At 43.7% G+C, this 20,786-nt stretch overlaps 3 protein-coding genes and 1 long non-coding RNA gene across 9 annotated transcripts; 2 read left to right on the forward strand and 2 right to left on the reverse strand.

The window, feature by feature from the left end:
• Positions 1 to 636: 636 nt before the first annotated feature.
• On the forward strand, positions 637 to 5,672 carry LOC123186315 (uncharacterized). 4 transcript variants are annotated; one of them, XR_006493606.1, is made up of 6 exons: positions 637 to 914; positions 1,125 to 1,223; positions 1,823 to 1,930; positions 2,356 to 2,534; positions 3,143 to 3,228; positions 4,144 to 5,672. It is a non-coding gene; the product is annotated as an uncharacterized lncRNA (long non-coding RNA). The 4 variants fall into 4 exon arrangements; XR_006493605.1 differs by having other exon boundaries at positions 3,150 to 3,228; XR_006493607.1 differs by lacking the exon at positions 4,144 to 5,672 and having other exon boundaries at positions 1,125 to 1,638; positions 3,143 to 3,849.
• A 3,314-nt stretch (positions 5,673 to 8,986) lies between these two features.
• On the reverse strand, positions 8,987 to 11,227 carry LOC123191950 (subtilisin-like protease 4). Its single transcript, XM_044604478.1, has one exon. The coding sequence runs from the start codon at positions 11,225 to 11,227 to the stop codon at positions 8,987 to 8,989; it is 2,241 nt and encodes a 746-aa protein (XP_044460413.1).
• Positions 11,228 to 13,428: 2,201 nt separating this feature from the next.
• On the reverse strand, positions 13,429 to 15,675 carry LOC123186317 (subtilisin-like protease). The gene has a single exon (XM_044598098.1). The coding sequence runs from the start codon at positions 15,673 to 15,675 to the stop codon at positions 13,444 to 13,446; it is 2,232 nt and encodes a 743-aa protein (XP_044454033.1). The 3' UTR covers positions 13,429 to 13,443.
• A 752-nt stretch (positions 15,676 to 16,427) lies between these two features.
• Positions 16,428 to 20,692, forward strand: LOC123190714 (uncharacterized). 3 transcript variants are annotated; one of them, XM_044603419.1, is made up of 5 exons: positions 16,477 to 16,618; positions 16,704 to 16,767; positions 18,131 to 18,148; positions 19,280 to 19,373; positions 20,180 to 20,692. In XM_044603419.1, exons 1-5 carry the CDS (start codon positions 16,586 to 16,588, stop codon positions 20,313 to 20,315), a joined length of 345 nt encoding a protein of 114 aa, XP_044459354.1. In that variant the 5' UTR covers positions 16,477 to 16,585; the 3' UTR covers positions 20,316 to 20,692. The 3 variants fall into 3 exon arrangements, 1 of the variants encoding a protein (XP_044459354.1); XR_006496516.1 differs by lacking the exon at positions 19,280 to 19,373 and having other exon boundaries at positions 16,457 to 16,618; XR_006496515.1 differs by lacking the exon at positions 19,280 to 19,373 and having other exon boundaries at positions 16,428 to 16,618; positions 16,704 to 18,148.
• The last annotated feature ends 94 nt before the right edge of the window (positions 20,693 to 20,786 follow it).

A 20,786-nucleotide genomic window follows, 5' to 3' on the forward strand; every position in this document is an offset into this window, starting at 1 on the left:
TAGCATGGACCCAGTACAAGATTGAGAGATTTTCAGCCTTAAGGATGAGAAGGATGAGATCGGGAGATTTCACCTGGTTTTAGATGATCGTCTCTAGAGGCCTGGGTTGGAGTGCGGGGCTGGGGGTGGGGAGGGTTGGGGTGTGGTTTGCGGTGGGAGCGCCCTACGGATCTGCCCTGGTTGCCATGGCAACCAGAGATGGCCAACGACGGAGGTCGGGGTTCGAGAGGTGGGGGACGATGGCGGCAGACGAGAGAGGGGATGGACCGGAGGCCGGGAATGGCTGGGTCGTGTGGGCAGCGGGTCGTCTGGCCCGGACGGGACAGTGCGGGCGGGGTTGCCACACACCGGACGTGCGGGCCGTACTTTTGTGCGCACGGACGTGGTCATGCGGGCCGGTTCCCGTCCATGCCACACAAGGCGTGCGGGCGGGTTTCCGTCCATGCCACACGTGTGGCAGTTATTCGAACCCTAAAAGAAAGAGAGGGGCAGATCTAAACAATTATATCTGTTCATCTACAAAATCTGATGGTCCATAATCTTTCCGTGTTTAACCCAACAAGCCACGAATTAAGCCACCTACAGTCCATCCACCGCTAAAAAAATGTTTGCACGACCTCTCGCCCCGCCCGCACGACCTCACGGCCCTGTGCCGTTCCTCCCGCACGCCCCCGCGTCGTTCTTCCTCCCGCAATCGGGCGTGGGCCGCAGGTCGCCGAGCCGTCGCCGGAGCCGTCCTTCGCCGCGGGCCGCAGGTCGCCGAGCCGCGTGCCGCCGAAGCTGCCCTTCGCCGCAGGCCGCAGGTCGCCGAGCCACCGCCCCGGAGCCGCCCTTTGCTGCGGGCCACAGGTCGCCGAGCCGCAGCCCCGGAGCCGCCCTTTGCCGCGGGCCACCAGAGCCGCCCTTCGCCGCAGGTCTCCTCCCTACTGGCCGCCCCTGCCCTCCACCGCTCTTACCTCCCGTCTGAACATCTAAGCAACACAATTACAACAGAAGCATAAATCCCTATATATATGCATATGAAATTTCAGAGTCCCCAAAGATGATTAGAGAGAGAGATTAATGACAGGTGTGCATTGGTCATCGATTGGTTTATATTGATTTTTCCTTCTTGTCCTTAGCAGCCTCGCCGCACGCTGTGTCCTCCAAGGAGATGGAAGCTGCTGTTCAACGAGGAGGGTTGTCTATACGCAGCTGGAATGATCATGAGAGTACAGCGTGGGGTGAGCTATATATATCTATCTTTCATCACCAGTAGCGTAATTAGCTTAGTGACATATTGTATCGATCTCACACCCCGGGTAGGGTAAATGTCATGTATCATGTGTGACAACACCTGCAGTCAAACTGCTACAAATAACATTCAGGACAGTTGACAGTTTTCTCTTTTTTTTAAAGGGTCTAGGCAGTAGGCACTGTTACATATACAGCCGATAGATAATCATTCATGAGAAATAAAACTTGTAGGAATTTGCACAAAGCATATTTCGACATTCTGGCTCCATCAGTTTGTTTCTCCAACTGATACAAGATTCAGTGGGAAGACTATGAATCATGCTTGCTCTATTGGTGGTAAATACACTGCTGCATAGTCTACTCCACGTATTCTCATCAGTGACACTTCTTTACTCTCTGGAGGTGCATCCCTTCACATTGTTTTCTACCCTTTCAACCTTGCATTTTTTCTTGTTCTTAACAACTATCCATTTTCTTGGCTTTTGTTAGTATCCCTTGGGGCATATATGCTGCATCTATGCACATGTTCTGACTGCTCAGATTAATTGAACCAGGACGTTGTCTTTATTTTTGGTTATGCGAACAGGGTGTCCACCGAAATATCAAAGGGGAAGTATATATGGGAGTTTTTTCTGGGTTGTTACGACCCTAAAAGCACTACTGAACAGAGGAACCAGTTGCGGCAACAGAGAAGGTTCTGTTTTATTTCACTCTTCATTTGCATCTTACTTTCGTCCTCTCATCTAAGTCCATTTTCATCTCATTACAGTTTCACTTTCCATTACGATGCATAATTTTTACAATCTAGCAAAACACTCCCCAATCACCTTTTTTGTCCTTATTTTGGCAAGAGTGGCTACTTTAAGCATATACTAGGATATGGACTGGACGACCGGCTGCAGGGAGTAGTGTATGATGCGTATGCTCCAACAGCCATATTCATGCATTGCTTCACTGATCTTATTTTTGCCGAAGATTGTCTATAATTTTTTTGTGTGATTCCTTGCTTCAGAAATATAATATTTAATATGCCAGATATTAAATTTGTAATCTATATAACCTTGTTTTCTCAGCATGCCTTTCTCCTCAAAATCCTACATGTACTTGCTCCTTGTCCAGGCATCCGATGTTAGGAAAGAGAGGAGATGGTCTTCGTCAGTTGCACTGAAGCATGGGAATGATGCAGGTGAAGCGTGGAGAAGGACACCGACGTTGCCGAGGTTGTTATAGCAGCGACACTCGAGAACGCTCAAGAGAAGAGTAGACGTGCCTGGGTGGCTGGGTGACTCTGACCACTGGTGAGTTTTTGCTCCTACCGTTCTGACACACCTTGTGTACAGTTTGTGCTTGCTTAGAAATTTTGCCCTAATAAACAAAAAAATTATCTCCAATCATGTGTTGTATCTTCTACCATCTTCCATATTTTTACATGACTAGCCACTTAGCATTACTATTCATATTTTATTTGTAAATGTACGCAAAGCTCTGGATTAGAAGCTTGAGGCTATCTTCTGAACCAAAATGACCACATTGACTACCTATGTTAAATCTTATACTAAGCTAATGTCAATAGTGATAAGCTTATGCAATTGTTCGTCCTACTTGCATTGGATAATATTCTCCTCTAAATTTTGCCTCTTTTTTTTGAACCAAAAATTATTATCTTCATATTTCGCCTCTTTTCTAAACCAAAATGATTATCTTCTTCAGATTTCCTCCATGAGCCACTGTAGCACCTTTTATGTTGTGATACTCCTACATATTCATGGTAGTTGCCAACCTGCATCTTACATATTCATTGGATTTTATATTGGCATTTGTAATAGTACAGTGTGCTATTTATTATGTCCATTATCATCAAATAACTAACAATTTCGTTTCTGCGGTATGGACTGAACTCGGAAAGGAAGCAGTTAATCACACGATTGTAAAGGAATACGCGAAGCTGATGAGACTAGAGCTAATGTTCTTTCTCTTGGATTCCTCAGTTAGGTACATCATTCCTTCAATTGTCCACATTTTAAACTGTATATTATTGTCGTACATCAAGTGGAATATGTGTATGCAAACTGTCGAACTAAAACTTGGAACAAACATCATTGATTACTAATCAATGATTTAACTTTTGAAGGAAGTAACAAATGGAATGATTTGTTGCCCATGTACATTTGGTAATTTTATTTGATAGTTTTTGTTGTTTATGTATAGATAAAAAATCATTGGTAGAGAGGAATCTTTCTAAAAATGTTTTCTCGGTAATGAAATGGGGAGAAAATGTTTCTCAAAATGTTCATTTCAATTTTTTATGGCTGAAATATGGGAAAGGATGGCGAGTCCATGATGCTTGGGGTTCTTTGCAATTCATTTTCTTCCATTCCTATGATGTAGATATTTCTTCTGTGTCAACCTAAAGTATTGTCCACTTCTGATAAATGCAAAGGAAAATCTGCAAGTTACCATTTACCTTTACGCATATTTATTCTGTTAGTGTGACTTAAACATTCAATATGCTTTGCCTATTGACTATGTTCGAGCTGATCTGTGCGAGCTGTTAACCTTTTGATGAACACATGGTGTTGATTATTTAGGACTGGATTGTTTAGCCTCCCTGTATGCCGGCTACATTTCTAAATGAACCTATTTTTGTACTATGGTCATCATTTCTAAGACTTGCTGATGCATGATTACACTGTAATTGCTACAGTAGACATGCAGGCGCAGCTTGGTGCATTCTTCTCTTCTTTCCCTTTATATTTTCTTCATCCTTGTGCTTGTAAATTTGTAACTCAAGAGGTCACAAACTTTTGCAATATGGAGGTATCACTTTCAGACTGGTACATATGCATGTAGCTGTTTATGAAGCATCATTTTACTAAAGTGTCCAATGTATGTTCTCTTATAATCCAGGTGCTTGATCAAGGCTGCGTATGAGCTTATTAACATCGATGGTGTGCTAAATGTGATCATAAGGAACCAGGAAAAGGAGTATGTCTCTTAATGGACATCTTTCTATTTTGCATTGAACTTTGATTAATTATTTTACTGTACATTTTCCAAAATTCAAGGATTGGCTTCTTACTCATTACAAATAGTTCCAGTCTTTATTCTTAGTTTCTACAGTTACATAAAGAACAATGTTCAAATTCACTGACCTGTGCTTTGTGACAGTACTTCACTGTATGTTCATTATATATGCATGTAGCAATACTTCCTTTCAATCTATTCATTAGTTCGTAAGCTAGATCGTGTGCCAAGTTGTATTTACTGGACACTTGTTACTCTTTTTCTTGTGCAATTATTCAGTCCTGGTTATATTTTGTGGTATTTCTGAATTGCGTAAATGACTCGAAACATCGGGAGCTACTAAATCTTGCCTGTACTGAATGTGTGCTTTTTTGCAATATCAAAATACGGTTCTCCTTAAAAGTATTATTTTCCCTTCTACTGAATATGCTTCTGGAAAAGGATCTCAACAGATCAACCAGAAGGAGAAGAGAGTAGCCAAAGACAAGTTAAGAACAAGACACATGCTTCAGATTAACTCCTATTCCTAGACCTGTATGCTTTTGATGATTGAATTAGATCAAACGAGTATATATTTCTAAAGATTAATGGATTCTAATCGTATGATTTTGACATGCAGCTAAGTTTTCCATATGTTTGACTATTGTGTTGCCGTGCAAATATGCAGAAGGATGGTCTACCTTTTTGGGACTTGGTTTTGTGAATCGATGTGTTATCTTGAGCAAATATCTTACCATTTGTACAATGTTATAATATGAACTTTTACTATTGATATATCATACTATATGTCGAATGTGTCAATACATATATACTTGCGGCAACTTCTAACTGAAATTTATTTTTCACCTACAAAAATATATAGATTCTTCATCCATGTTTTCATGTCGATACCTGATTTACATGTCCATACAGTTGGGCTGTTCGAGCTAACACTGCAAGGCCTTACAGTGCATCAGGGGCATCTAATAAAGTTTTTAGGTTTGTCCCTAGAACTATTATATCTAGACAAGATACTTGCTTACAGAACCATCAGAGCTGAACCTTCTAGGTAATTTTACATAATCAGCGGTTGGGCGCCCACAATCATCCATGATTTGCGTCGAAGCGAGATAAGGTTTACTCATGTTCTTATAGTTTGTTTCTCTTTTCTGTTTTGCTTGGTTGATTTTCAGTTATAGAGAAGAGTTAGAGTTGGATGGAGTATCAAACAATGGAATCAAATCATGCATGGTATTGTAAGTCAACCATATAAGCATAGACATGTTTTCAGTTTTCCAATGTATAGTGGAAGTTATTTAAGTCGTTTGAAATATTAATACAGAGTTTTTCCTATTGATGTTTGCTGTGAACGATGTGAATATATTCCCTTAAAAAAATTCGTGTGAATATATTTGGATGGTTTCATCTTCAAATAAGATCTCTATAGTAGCAACAATTTTGAATAAAAAATACTCCCTCTATAAACAATATAAGACGTTTTAGATCATTAAAATTATATGTTCACACTTATACTAGTGTGAAAACTGAACAAGGATCAATTTTATTTTAGATAAACGTGCATTTGCACGTGTACGATTACTAGTTTTATTTAAAACAATGCAACATATATCTCAGTTGCAGCATACCTCTCACCTGCGCACTCATCTCATCACTTCAAAAATGGACAAAAGGAAACACGGCTCAACCAGAAAGAAAAATCCGTTGTGGACACTAAAATCAGACTAGAAAATGAAAAGGCCCATAAAAGCAGCAAACACAGCGAAAGTACCTTTCTGCTCCGGAGCTTAAATGAGCTCGGTGAACAATAAAAAAATCCAATCTTTTTTGAGAAAAACATTGAAAAAAATTCCAAGTACTTGCAAAAATTCGTCATGGAATCACATTCCTGCAAGGCGTGGCAAGAAAAAAAAACAAATTTAGTGCTCCAAAATGCTTTTGAAAGTAGCATTTTTAGAGTACCGACTTTTTTGCCACGTCATCTAGGAACGTGATTTCAAGACGAATTTTTGCAAGTACTTCAAACTTTTGTCAATGTTTCACCCAAAAAAATGGAATTTTTTTTAATGTTTTCGATTTTGTTTCGGTTTTACTGTTCACCCGAGCTCAACGAGCTCATTTGAGCTCGGGTGCAGAAACTTTGCGTCCCGAACACAGGCCCGTACCAAGAACAAAGAAGAAAAAAGCACGAAACAGGCCATCCCCATTTCGGCTGCACAACTCCCGGGCGTTGTTTTCAGCCATCCTGAGCGAATCTCCAGACACTTTGATCCAATGGTTGAAAAAGTGAATGGGACCAAAATAATTCCAAGCCTAATTAGTTTTAGCAAAACCGTTTAAACTTTAACGGCTACTCCCCCCGATTCAAAACACGTGAGCGAATTCGTCTTTTAGTTTGTGTCTCAACCGTTCATTTGAGAATCCAATCAAATCGACCACTACTCAACACTTGCAAACCAACTAATTTGAAAGAATACCGAGCTTAAGGAACAGGGCCAGTAAGCTAACCATATTTTGCTAGATTGTGCACATTAGATATGCGCCCAATATGAATGTAGAAGGAAACAGTTTCAGGTGTTTGATTCAGGAGTGCGTTCTACATGAAAAAGGGGAAGGAAATCCAAACTCATGTAGTGGTAGGGATGAGGAATCTTTGGCTTGAAAGAATTTTTGGGGACATAGATCAATTTAAACATTAACGGCTACTTCCTCCTATTCAAAATAAGTGTCGTGGTTTTGGTTCATATTTGAACCAAAATCACGGCATTTATATTGGGCCGGAGGGAGTACATTTTAATTCCAGCTCCTACGTGTCGACAATAGGATTACCCCCGGATTGTTACATAAATTGCCTGCTTTTTTTTAATTTAGGCTAGTCGATTGATGAGAGAAGGAAGCAAGCGACGCGAGCAGGATTGAGGCCGCCAATAGTGGCGCCGGGGCAAACGCTCATTTTTTTTGAGTTTTTGGTTTAACAGTTGTGAACATTCAAATTTAAATTATATCCCTTAAGTGCCCGAAAATGTACTTAATGATTTGAATATAGCAAACAAATCCTGAAAAGGCCAAAACAATTCATGGAACATGTGATGATGTATGTTGAGTGTAAAAAATCTCAAGCTCAAATGATGAAGCAATCCACACTTCACCTTCAAATCCGACGTGTTCCTTCTCAAACCATTATTCTTCTTGGAGATTGTTCAGTTTTCAAGCAGTGTACTTCACACATTTTCATAAATCTTCTTAATTTTTTGCCACAACCTATAGGGATCATATAACAACACCATGCCAACTTTCATGTTTTTCAGACTTCGTCTGCATTTTTCGGAGTTAAAAAACAAGTAACCTCCATGTTCAAATTCTTTTTTTCTTTTCTTGGACAAAGTCTAAAGATAGACTCAATAACACAAATAGGATTTTTTTTAAACCTAATTATGTCAACTTTTCAATATACTTGTAATTCAAATTTGAATTATATATACTAAATGCCTAAAATGCACTTGATGACTTAAATATAGTGAACGAATCGCCAAATGTGCCATATTTTGACATTAAACATATGATGGTGTATATTGAGTGGAAAAAGTTTCAGGGTCAAAAGATGAAGCAATTGACCCTTCACTTTTAAACCCAACTTGTTCCTTCTCAAAATCATGATTCTTTGTGGGAGATGGTTCGTTTTCAAAACATATGTCACAAACTTCTCAAAACCTTCTAACTTTTTAAAGAACCTATAGGGTTCATATAGTGGCGCCATGACAAGTTTCATGTTTTTGTTACTTTGTTTGCGTTTTTGGAATAAAATACAATAAGCTCCATGGTCGAGGTCGATTTTGGCATCCTCATGCTTGGAATTTTCTTTTCTTATATAAGGCCTAAGCGTAGTCACAAGAACACAAATAGGATTTTTAATCCATTTTTGCCAACTTTTTCATGCACTTGCACTTCAAATTTAAATTATATCCTTAAATGTCTACAAATGCACTTAATGGCTTTTATCCAAAACATCCCTTATTTTTTCCACATGGAACATATATTACGTACATTGTGTTACTAATGAAAGTTTTTGGCATTCTTTGGGAACGTTTTGCTATTTGTTTAAGACATGAATTGCATTTCTAGCCATTTATCAAATAATATTCAATTTTGAACAACATGTACATAAAATGATCTATAAATTCAAGGAAAATCAATATTTTAGGTAGTTATACATATATTAGTAGCTTCCTTCGTAAAATAAACTTAAAAATGTACTCACATGCACTTTATTGCTTTTAAATTATTTGCCGAGTGTCTTACAAAAATAACACTCGGTAAATACCCTGCTTTTGGTGTTAAACACATAGGATTCTTTAATCTTGATTGTAATTTTTCTTCTTGGCTGATATTCCTTTGTTTTGTTGTCTTTTTAATTTTGTCAGATCAGTGTTTACATGGCTTATACTATGACCTGTATGATATAAATGATACGCATATTACCATGTAAAAAAAAGTTCCTATTTCAAGTATTGACCTCAAAGAATTTTTGGGGACATAGATCAATTTAAACATTGACGGCTACTTCCTCTGATTCAAAATAAGTGTCATGGTTTTGGTCGTATTTGAACCAAAATCACGGCATTTATTTTGGATCGGAGGGAGTACATTTTAATTCCAGCTCCCGCGTGTCTGACGCTAAGCAACAACTGACGTTGCAGAAGACGATGTTAGTTATCCAGTAGACCGGGCTCTATTCTGCGGCAAAGGTGACCGAGATGGGGATCCTCACGGTGTGCTTCTCCGACACCCACAGTAGGGCGCCCTGCACCGCCGTGGCGCTGCTGTTGGTCGCCCACACGAATATTTGTAACTTCTGCACTTGGTCCGCCTCGGCGAACAATAGGGAGCTCGGGAAAACGCCGACGCTCACAGGGCTGTCTGCCGGCATGTCGACCTGATGGTGGTACGTGGCTGGCACCTCTCCGACGTTCTTCACAGTGCGGTCTACCTCAATAACAAACGTCGGGCTCCATGTCTGTGGGAACCTCAGCGAGATCGATGGGTAGTTTAGCTGGTACTCTCGGATCACCTTGACGGCCGAGCAGTCCACCGCCCGGCGCGCGATCACCGAGACTTGCTGGTTCGTATACATGCCGCATAGGTAGCCGATGTAGTCTTCGGCGGCGGCATCGAAGACCAGGCCGGGGTCCACGGCCTTCTCCGGATTGACATGGCCGGCCCCGACGGCAAAGAGGTCGGCGGTCTTGTGCTGCTCGTCGAGTATCAGCGTGCCGGAGCGGTCGGTGACGTCGGCGGTGGTCATGATGGCGGACTTGATCGCAGCCGGCGACCAGTCGGGGTGCTTGCTCTTGATCAGGGCGGCGACACCAGCAAGGTGCGGCGTCGACATGGACGTGCCGGAGAGAATGTTGAAGGTCGGCCTGAGGTCAATCGACGGTGGGCCGACATGGAACGGCCACGCCGCGATCACGTTCACGCCCGGGCCCGTGATGTCAGGCTTGAGAATGCCGGGGCTGTGGACGCTGGGGCCACGGGAGGAGAAGTAGGTGATGACCGGCGCCGGCGACGTGCCGAGGACCGTGCCTCTGAAGGAGATATTGGCCGTCGGGTTCGGCGTTGACTTGATGTAGTTCTTGATCTCCACTCCAGCAGCATAGCTGACTCGCGAGGCCGGCAGGACGTGCGCGACCGGGGACGTGATGTAACCCTGGGAAAACTCGTTGGCCAGAATCATGCCTGCGCCTCCTGCCCTCAGCACCTCGGCTCCCTTCTCCACCGGCAGGACGTTGCCGCTGTCGCATAACACTATCTTGTTCCTGACGTCAAAGCCGTCCAACGAGCCGTTGCCGCAGAACTGGGCGGAGGGCGTTGAGTTCGCACCGGGGTAGAACAACGGGGCAGCCACCGAGTTGTCGGGCTGGTAGAGCGACTCGCCGTCGAACGAGAGGTTTTCTCCAAGGATAACCTTGGCGATGATCAAACGGTCCATGGTGCTCGCCGCGACGGTGAGCATCCATGGCGCCTCATTCAATATTGTGGAGTTTCTCGGGCCGGCGTTGCCAGCCGCCATACTGACGAAGATCCCCTTCTCCGCTGCGGCGAACGTGCCGACGGCGACGCTATCATTGTAGAAAGGCCGCTGAGGAAAGCCGAGAGATATGGATATAACGTCGCAGCCGTCGGACACGGCGGCGTCGATGCCAGCGAGTACATCTACAACGGCACAGGCACCGCTCGCGTCGCAAACCTTGTACACGGCGACGTGCGCGCCGGGCGCGATACCGGACGCGGTGCCGTTGCCCTGCCCAAGCACCTGAGCACCCGGCACGGCTGATCCTGCGGCGGTGCTAGATGTGTGCGTGCCGTGCCCATTCCCGTCGATCGGCGACACGGGGGCGGCGCCAGGAGCACTGGGGTTGCCGCTGGTGATGAAGGTCCGAGCACCGATCAGTTTGTGCCCGTTGCACACGGAGCCGTTGAAGTCGCACCTCCCCTTCCACTTGGCCGGCGGCGGCATCATGCCGAAGCCGCTGAAGGAGGGGTGGTCGGGGAAGACACCGGTGTCAAGCACCCCGATGATGACGCCTTCGCCGGAGCCGACGGACAAGTTCCTCACACCCAGCGTCGTGTCCAGCCCGAGGAACTGCGACGTGTGCGTCGTCTGCACGTGGTAGATCACGTTCGGCACCGCGGCGACAAACCCGGACATGGCGGAGACGGTTTTGAGCTCCCGCCGCGTCAGCTGCGCCGCAAAGCCGCTCGCGACGTGGTGGTAGGAGTGCAGGAGACGGCCATGCTCGGGGAGGAAGGACTGGTGCCACGCCTTCAGGTCGTCAATGGTGGCGAACGGGCGGTTCTCCTGGGGCTGCACGTGGATGACGTACGTGCCGAGCTCGTCTCCGGCGGTGACAATGGCGAGGAGGAGGAAGGCGAGAAGGGAGAAAAGCAAGGACAGCTTGAAGCTTTCCATGACTAATGTACGTGGTCTGGCATGTCCAGTGCGTGTGCGTGCATGGTCCTTATACACGCCGGGCCCCTTTCTTGTTCTATCTGGAGGTATTGTTGTGGTCGAGAGTTTGAGACAAAGGAGCTTTGGAGCTGGGACATGGTGATGGATGATTGGGTACACTGCTTGGGAATTCACGTTCGGCGGCATGCAAAGACAAACCGATCGAGGGTGTCATGGACACTCAAACGTATCATTTGAAACAAAAAACGATTAAATACGGCTGGCCGGCTGAAAACTGGGCCGGTCGCACACGCGTGCGACACGCGGCAAGCAATCGATCAGTCCGCCACTTCCTCCTCCTTTCTTATGGGGCTAGCACCGCGCTCGCTTATTTTCCCTACTTTTAAAGATTGCAGTTGATGGTCGTCTGTTTTGTGGACGTGCCGTGATTCCTTCTTGAACACGTAGTTGAGGAGTCAGTTTTTTTTTTTTTTTGGTTTGTTGTCGTCTTGTACTAACATAAGGTTACCTGGGTCAGTGACTATCAAGTGGAGTTACTGTCGTGAGGATCAACTATTTAAGTATATAGTATACGCGCTGTTGTACCATATTAAAATATTTTTCTAAATTGTATGGTGTTATGAAGCAAGTTCTTGACTTGCAATACATGGAAACCAAGCATGGTAAAAGATCAATATATTTGTTTTAGTGTGATTTGCTTGACCATGGAAGTAAGAGCACCACGAGGGTGCAATCGGATGGGTTCTTTAAAAGCATAAATATGTCTGCCTTTTGGTACAAGGACCAATTGATGGTTGCAGCCAAAGCTAGAACAAGTTTTTTACTTGGAGGACACAAATTTGGTAATCCATGGAAGGTGGTTCTGCCTATCAACTAGAGACATTGATATGATGTTCCAAAAAAATACTATAGTGCAGATGAAGGAGCTCTGAAACCCTATTAACACGACGATGTTTTTTCATAAGATTTTATTCTTGTTGAAGGAGCAGATGAAGACGACGAAGAAGATGATTTCCAAAATGTTGAGCTTAATGATGAAGACAGGGTTAGTGTTTCTTCTAAAATTGTTGAAGAGCTACATCATCTAGAAGCCAATAACAATGAAGTCATCTATAACAGCGACGATGAATGACATGATGTTGAGGACTTAAATCCAAATAATTACGATAGTGTTCTTGATTAATAGTTGTATTCTTAACATATTGCTTAGCTTGTTGATGGCGTTGTTGTAACGTTGTATTAGGTTTAACTGATCACAAATGTTTCTGCAATTGGTTTCTCTGATAGTGCTCTCGGTTATTTCCAGAAGTTGTCCAGATAATTTCTAAAAGCGTTCCCATACATTTTCATAGCTTTTCACATAAATCACCTGATAAAAAATTGCAAGAGAGGATGCAAAATTACACATGTACCTATGACTGATAGCACAACTAAATCTCTTCTATCCCCGCTCTTAAGGCCTGCTTGACATTTAAATTCACTACCTTTCTCTCTTCTTTCAAACAAGCTATATGTTTGTTCTTGTACATTAGTGATTTCTATAGCATCAATTTTACATTAGCGAGCCTGTGGATCACTAGCATCGCTCTCCCTTTCCATTCTTCACCGACCCACTTTAAAAATCCACATGTCTTATACCCCTATGATGGGACAAAATGGACAACATGTCGCATACCAAATGAACAAATTCCTCGAAAAAATTGAATTCATTCTAAAGCTCTTCTGAGCAGATCAGAAACCTATAGCCGACATCAAATCCATCCATGCAAACTCTATCAACTGGGTTACGTAGGTGCCCACGGGACTCCTTTTGCTCTATCCCATAGAACTCAAAATTCTGCTCAGACAGCGGAATACCCCCATTCGAACTTTTAGAGGATTTTAGTGTCCTGACATTAATTCTAGGTACAATCAAGGTCATGTGCTAGCTAATGTGAGCTGATTGAACAATAGTTGCTTCTCAATTGATTTGATTTGACATTTGAGATCTGGCTATAGCCAGGCAATGCCACGGCCGAACAAACACAGAGTGGAACACAAATAGAGTAGTCAAGACCCTCGATCGGAACCTCAGATTGGCAAATGCCATGGCTGGCATACAAATCAACTCAAACATGTACCCTTACATTTTTATTCCCAACCCACATTACTGAAGCCTGTCGATGGAACGTAGTTAAAAAAACAAAAGGAAAGTAGTCAAGTGGATCGAGGAAGCTCTAGTGCTGTGAGGGGAACATGGCCGAGACGGGGCTCCTCACGGTGTGGGTCTCTGACACCCACCGGATCGCGCCCTGCACCGCCGTTGTGGTGGCATTGAGCGGAAACACGAGCACCGTGAATTTCTGCTCCGGCGTCGCGTGGCTGAACCAGAGCACGCTCGGAGTAACGGTGACGTTCACGAAGCTGCCCGCCGGCATGTCGACGTGGGCCTGGTACATCGCCGCCTCCGCCTGTCCGACGTACTTCACCGTGCGCTCCACTATCACTGGAGCCAACGGGTACCAGTCCGGCACGAACGACACCGAGATCGACGGGTAGTTCAGCATGCTTTGCGGGATCTTCTGGACGGTCGAGCAGTTGACTGACTGGCGCGCGATCACCGAGACCTGCTGGTCCGTGTACATGCCACAGAGGAAGCCGATATAGTCGCCGGTGGCAGTGTCGTAGACCAGACCGGGGTCCACGGCCTTGTCCGGATTGACATGGCCGGCGCCCATGGCGAAGAAGTCGGCGGGCTTGTGCTGCTGGTTGACGATTGGCGTGCCGGAGCGGTCGGTGACGTAGGCGGTTGTCATGATGGCGGACTTGATCGCGGCCGGCGACCAGTCAGGGTGCTTGCTCTTGATCAGCGCGGCGATACCAGCAAGGTGCGGCGTCGACATGGACGTGCCAGAGATGATGTTGAAGGTCGGTGCGGTTGACACGTTAAACCATGTCGGCGGGCCTACCTTGAACGGCCACGCGGCGAGCACGCTGACGCCAGGGCCAGTGATGTCCGGCTTGAGGATGTCCATGTTCTGGGTGCTAGGGCCACGGGAGGAGAAGGAGGTAATCGCCGGCGCCGGCGACGTGCCGAGGACCGTGCCTCTGAAGGAGATCTTGGCCGTACAGTTGGGCGTGCACTTGATGTAGTTCTTGATCTCCACTCCGGCGGCGTAGCTGACGTGCGACGCCGGCAGGACGTGCGCATCGGCGAGCAAGCTGTAGCCGTCGATGAACTCATTGGTGAGAATCATGCCGGCGCCTCCGGCTCTTAGCACCTCGATGCCCTTGTCAACCCTCCCAACATCGCCGCCACGCTCGCAGAGCACTATCTTGTTCTTGACGTCGAAGCCGTCCAGCGAGCCGTTGCCGCAGAACTGGGCCAAGGGCGTTGAGCTCGCGCCGGCGTACACCAACGGGGCCTCCACGGAGTCGGGCTGGTAGACCGACTCGCCGTCGAAGGAGAGGCCATCTCCGAGGATCACTTGGGCGCTGATCAAACGGTCCATGGTGCTCGCGGCGACGGTGAGCATCCATGGCGCATCATTGGACAGCGTGGTGTAGTTCGGGCCGGAGTTGCCGGCCGCCATACTGACGAAGATGCCCTTCTCCGCCGCTGCGAACGTGCCGACAGCGATGCTGTCGTGGTAGAAGGGCACCGACTCTCCGCCGAGTGACATGGATATGACGTCGCAGCCGTCGGACACGGCGGCGTCGATGCCGGCGAGGATGTCCACGCTGGCGCATCCGTCCTCGCTGCAAACCTTGTACATGGCGAGGTGCGCACGGGGCGCCATCCCGGACGCGGTGCCATTGGCCTGGCCAAGCACCTGAGCGCCCGGCACGACGGCTCCGGCCGCGGTGCTTGACGTGTGCGTGCCGTGCCCTTCCTCGTCGGTCGGAGGCCCGCCGGAAGAGCTACCCTCACTGATAAAACTCCGGGCACCGATGAGCTTGTTGTTACACGCGGAGGCGTTGAAGTCGCACCTGCCCTTCCACTTGGCGGGCGGCGGCGGCATCCCTTTGCCGCTGAACGAGGGGTGGTTGGGGAAGACGCCGGTGTCGAGCACCCCGATGATGACGCCATCGCCGGACCCGACGGACGGGTTCCTATAGCCTAGAGCCGTGTTCAACCCGAGGAACTGCGGGGTGTGCGTGGTCTGCAGGCGGTAGATCACGTCCGGCACCGCGGCGACGAACCCGGGCATGGCGGAGACGGCGTCGAGCTCCCGCCGCGTCAGCCGCGCCGCGAAGCCGCTCGCGACGTGGTGGTAGGAGTGGACGAGACGGTCATTGTCGGGGAGGAAGGACTGGTGCCACTCCTTCCGGTCGCTGGGTGTGCCGAACACGTGGTTCTCCTTGGGCTGAACGTGGACGACGTACGTGTTGAGCTCTTCGATTTCCCCGGCGGCGACAAGGGCGAACAATAGGAAGGGGAGAAGCGAGAAAAGCTCTAGGCTCCCCATGGCTAATTACCTGCTGTGCTACGTTCCCAGTATGTGTGCGTGCATGGCCTTTATAAATGCTGGCTCTCGTTCTTGTTCTAGCTGGAGGCCGGCATTGTTGTCGTCGAGGCATGGATCGGGGCTAGGTTTGGAGCTGTGCTGCCGACACGTCGATCGGGAGATGTTTGCGAGGAGGACTTGCTTGGGAATTGCCGCTCCGCGGCGTGCACTAGGCAAACTGGCCAAGGATGGGAGTTAGCTATTACTCCCTCCGTCCACGAATAAGTGTACCTCTACCTTTTGGTCCAAGTCCAAGTTTTAAAATTTTGACCAACTTTATATAAAAGAGTAGTAACTTATATGACATCAAATTGATATATTATGAAACTACTTTTCAAAACGAATCTAGTGATACTAATTTAGTGCCATAAATGCTGATACTTTTTTCTATAAAGTTGGTCAAAGTTTTAAAACTTTGACTTAAGACAAAGGCTAGATGTACATTTATTCGCGGACGGAGGGAGTAGGCTATAAGAGTGTGATGCAATGGTCCTCGTCACGTCCTTGGCGATCCAACATCAAGTTAGCTACATTTCAAGTCAGCTGACTTTTTAGTTTTGGTTCAGTCGAATTACTAGTCATTGGATTTTGCTTTGAGATTTGTGCCTTGTTTTTCTTTTTCCTGTGTTAGCTGGTCCAGCTGGGCTGCGTCGAAATCGACTGACGCTTTGTTGTGGTTCAGTCAATTCTGTGTTCGGGCTCGTTCTGCTTTCGGGTGCCCGTTTTCTGATGGTTCGGCTCCCGTTAACAGGCTGCCAGCCCAGCCCGTTGCTGTGGATACCGAGCGTAGGCCGTTCTCGTCTCTTATCTCCTCGCTTCTAGTATCCTGCCAGTCACTTTCCCCTCTCAGTTTCAGTCTCTCTTCTCCTCCATGTGTCGTCTCCTCTTCCTATGCAGAGCTAGGGTTCGTCGAGTTCGTCCTCTCCTCTTCCTATCTAGTTCTGCTTTAGTTTCTGAAGAGACTAAGATCTTGCTGTTAAAATTTGCAGGATTTGCATCTCGACGTTTTTCTTGGTTTAGGAGATCTCCTTTGGTGCTTCTGCTCTTTTCCAGGTATATTTTTTTGTCTTGAATCTTCTTTCTGAGTAGTTTTTGGTCAGGGTTTCTTGTTTAGCATGCTATCTTGTGTAGCATGCTTTCTCTATTGATTCTGTTTTCTTCAGATCTGTTCCAATGTCTGCCAGGTTAGGGTTCTTTTGTTGTTGGGGTAGTACAAGTAGATCTTTATGGTTCTTGTCTATCATGTTTCAGTTAGGGTATCTGTTTTCTTCAGATTTGATCTAATTTTTGCCTGATTAGGGTTTCTACAGATATGTGTTTATGGTGGTAGTACGAGTAGTATGGTTAGGGTTCTTTGTTTATCATGCTTAGATTAGGATTTTCGTTGTGTTTATATTTTGCTCTGACTGTTGGCATGTTAAGTTTACTTTTGAGATTTGATCTGATTTTTATTTAGTAAGGTTTTTTTTCATTAATCTTAGATATGTATGTCTTGAAAGGTCAAATCCTTTTTGTTTATATTGTTAATCTAATGCTATTCATAGGTCGTGTCACTATTGGCCGTATTTTATTTCGTGAGTTTTTGCATGCAGTGTGTGTATGCTCTATGTTATGTCAAATCCTTGAAGTTTTTTAACTATCTTTTTGTTCTTATATTTTTTATTATGCTAATGTTTTTATTTTTAGTTCCTGTATTTGTAATATTTCTGTACATAGCTTTTTTAGTATACTGGTGCTTGTAGTTTTTGGTCCCTGCACTTATAATATGCTTGTTCCAAGCTGGTATAGCATGGCTGTATTTGTATTTGTATTTTTGTAAAGCAATTTGCTTGTATTGGATTTCTGCAAATTTTAAAGGGCGCATGTGTAGTTTAGGTAGATTTAAACTGTCCTGATAACCTCTAAACAAAAGAAATAACATAATCTTTCAAAAATGAATAAATGCCGGTGATCTTTTTCCTTTTGATATTCTGTGTGCATATTTTAATCTAAGTAGAATACAGTTAAGTGATTTGCCTAATCTTGCATGATTACTCTTTGCTTTTGAGCAACTTACGCAAATTTAGGTCCATGATCATGCAATATCTTCAATTTATATTCATGAATTTGGTTCGTTGTATTACTTACATCTTCACTTCTTTGAAGATATCTACCTAGAGTTGGAATTCAGTTTTTGAGTTTTCTTTTTTTTATGTCCAATTTATCCTATGCTTTAATTAGAATGTATTTTTTTGGTGTTCTATAGTTCATCTAGGTTCTCCGGGTTTTTTATCCCCTGTTGGGTAATTAGATAATTTTTCCTTTTTATTTAAGTTTTATTTTTTATTTTCTGTATGTATGGTTTGCCCGTGCGCCGTGCCTGCCGTTCGAGCCACCTGGAGGATTTCCTCAAGTGTTTGATGTTGTCCTTGACAAGGATTGCTTCATGCGGATGGTGAGTTGTATCAATCATTTCTTTATAGCTATATTTTCTTTGTAGACATCAATATATCCGTATATGTTTACTTAGTTCCTGCATTTCTTTTGTATAATCATGGCTAATACAGAACTCGTTGAATTAAGGGTTCGTTCCCCATTCTTTGACTAGGTTGTCTTTGTTTGTAGTTATATTAATCATTTATTTTATAGATTGTGTTAAGGGCAATTTTCTTGTATTGGATTTGTGCAATTTGTAAAAAGGATTTTTATAGGTTGTATTAAGGATTTATGTTGTGTTTACATTAGAAGTTTTCTTTGTCAGAAAATAAAAAACATACTTTCTTTAGTTTACTTGTGTACAAGTTTTATCTGTATAAATTAGAGCTACCCATGTTTCCCTTTTGAAATACACTGATGTAAACACAACATCATGAAGTTTTAGTTCTGGTAGTTTTTGGTGAATTAACTTGTTTTAATCAGCTTGAAACTGTACTGATTTTTCCATAGTTCATCCTATGATTTCTTCTTTTTTGGTTAACTACCTTTGTGGATGTGTATTTGTAAAAAATATGTATGTGCAAGTTTTATCTGTATATTAATGTTTTTTTCTAACCATGATGTTTTGGCTAGTATATCTAGTATGTCTAGAAATATTTAGAGATAGCAGTACCATTTGTTATTTTTTGCAGTTATTCTTTGTGTGCAAGTTTCATGTAAGACTAGTATAATATAATTTTTTTATTACACTAGCTTGATATTGTTCTTAAATTTTCATAGTCTACCTATCTGTTTTTTATATGTTAATTATGTTTTTGAATTGATAACTACAACATCTATTTTGTTAACTTATTATAAGAGCCTAAGTATGCATGTAGTGTACATTTATATCTCCCCAATGTTTTTGCTGCTACAAGTTTAGTTCTCCCTACTTGCAAATTTTACGGAGGTGTTGTGCCTTAGCCGTTTTCAATCAGTTTGTAATTGAACTAGGGGGGTAGATGCTACGTTTAACTTTTCTAATTACGTAGACATGCTATTTGTACTATATTTTTTTTCATATGTTACTCTTAACCAACAATTGCAAGTTTAGATTTATGTATATGCAAGTTTAGTTCGTATGAAGAAATTTTTTAATCTCTGATTTTAGGGTGGTTTTCTGCTCTACTTGTAGTTCGACAACTTGTATTACAAACAGGCGCAACTTTACTTCTTATGATTAAATTTTCAATTTCTGTCTTTAGGTGGGTGTTCTGCCTTTCTTGTAGTTCAACATTTTTTTGTACAAGTACAAACATGTTATTTTTTACTGTAGTATGAATTTGTATTGTTCAATTCTCTGAATTTCTGACAGCAAATGTACATTCAAGTGTTCTCGCTATTTTTTTCTATTTCTGGTTACATCATTTTTTGCTGGGCACTAAAGAGACAGGATATAACTTTTCTAATTATGTGTTGTTGTTGAACAACTACAACAAGTTTAGTTCTCCCTACTTGCAAATTTTACCGAGGTGTTCTGCCTTAGCTGTTTTCAAACATTTTGTAATTGAACTAGGGGGTAGATGTTACGTTTAACTTTTCTAATTATGTAGACATGCTATTTGCACTTTTTTTTTATATGTTGCTCTTGACCAACAATTGCAAGTTCAAATTTATGTATATGCAAGTTTAGTTCATATGAAGAAAAAAAATTAAATTCTGATTTTAGGGTGGTGTTCTTCTCTACTTATAGCTCAACAACTTGTATTACAAACAGGCGCAATTTTACTTCTTATGATTAAACTTTCAATTTCTGCCTTTAGGTGGGTGTTCTGCCTTTCTTGTAGTTCAACATCTTTTAGTACAAGTACAAACATGTTATTTTTTAGTCATAAGTTATAGTATGAATTTGTATTGTTCAATTGTCTGAATTTCTAACAGCAAATGTGTATTCTGGTGTTGTCACTATCTTTTTCTAGTTCCAGTTACATCATTTTTTGCTGGGCAGTAAAGAGACAGAATATAACTTTTCTAATTATTTGTTGTTGTTGAACAACTACTACAAGTTTAGTTCTCCCTACAAGAACTTTGGGCAATCAGAGGAGAAGGACATAGCATGGAAGAAATGTAGAGGATGGAGATCTATCGAGACACCAGAGGGCGGCAGTATCCGAGTTTTGTTCATGAGTCCATGGTGGCGCTGGTGATGGGGGAAGGAGGGGCAAGGAAGAAGACCTAGTTATATGCCCGTGAGCTGGATCCAGATCTCTGAAGGTAGTGGGTTTGGTTTCTTAGCAGGGTCAGGCCCGTTTAATTTTGGGTTGTATAGATGGCAAAACATCAAAAGGGGTTTCAGCGCTGGATCAGTGATGTTTTTTTCCTTTTGGGCTGATTCGACTGACGCTTAGTTCAGGTCAGTCAATTTTCTTTTGCTTTCCATCATTCTGCTCTTCTTTAGGAATCGACTGACACAATTGTAGAGTCAGTCGATTGACTTGTAGCCGCTCCCATCCAACATATATACTTCACGGCCAAAAAGAAGGCATGCAGTTAAACTTGATATGAAAGTCTTCTTTTCGTTTAAGGTGAAGTAAGACAAAGTTCATGGGCTTGTATTACCCTTATCGGGATTGTTAAATCTCAATCGACTGAGACTAACTATACCCATGAGATCTTGT

Source organism: Triticum aestivum, chromosome 2A (genome assembly GCF_018294505.1).
Source record: "Triticum aestivum cultivar Chinese Spring chromosome 2A, IWGSC CS RefSeq v2.1, whole genome shotgun sequence".
Classification (NCBI taxonomy): domain Eukaryota; kingdom Viridiplantae; phylum Streptophyta; class Magnoliopsida; order Poales; family Poaceae; genus Triticum; species Triticum aestivum.

Coding starts and splice junctions, on each gene's coding strand:
- LOC123186317 (XM_044598098.1), bottom strand. CDS start 15,675: ATGGGGAGCCTAGAGCTTTTCTCGCTTCTCCCCTTCCTATTGTTCGCC.
- LOC123190714 (XM_044603419.1), top strand. CDS start 16,586: ATGTGTCGTCTCCTCTTCCTATGCAGAGCTAGG. Junction 16,619..16,703: donor TCTTCCTATGCAGAGCTAGG/GTTCGTCGAGTT, acceptor TAAAATTTGCAG/GATTTGCATCTCGACGTTTT. Junction 19,374..20,179: donor TTTTCAATTTCTGTCTTTAG/GTGGGTGTTCTG, acceptor CTACAAGTTTAG/TTCTCCCTACAAGAACTTTG.
- LOC123191950 (XM_044604478.1), bottom strand. CDS start 11,227: ATGGAAAGCTTCAAGCTGTCCTTGCTTTTCTCCCTTCTCGCCTTCCTC.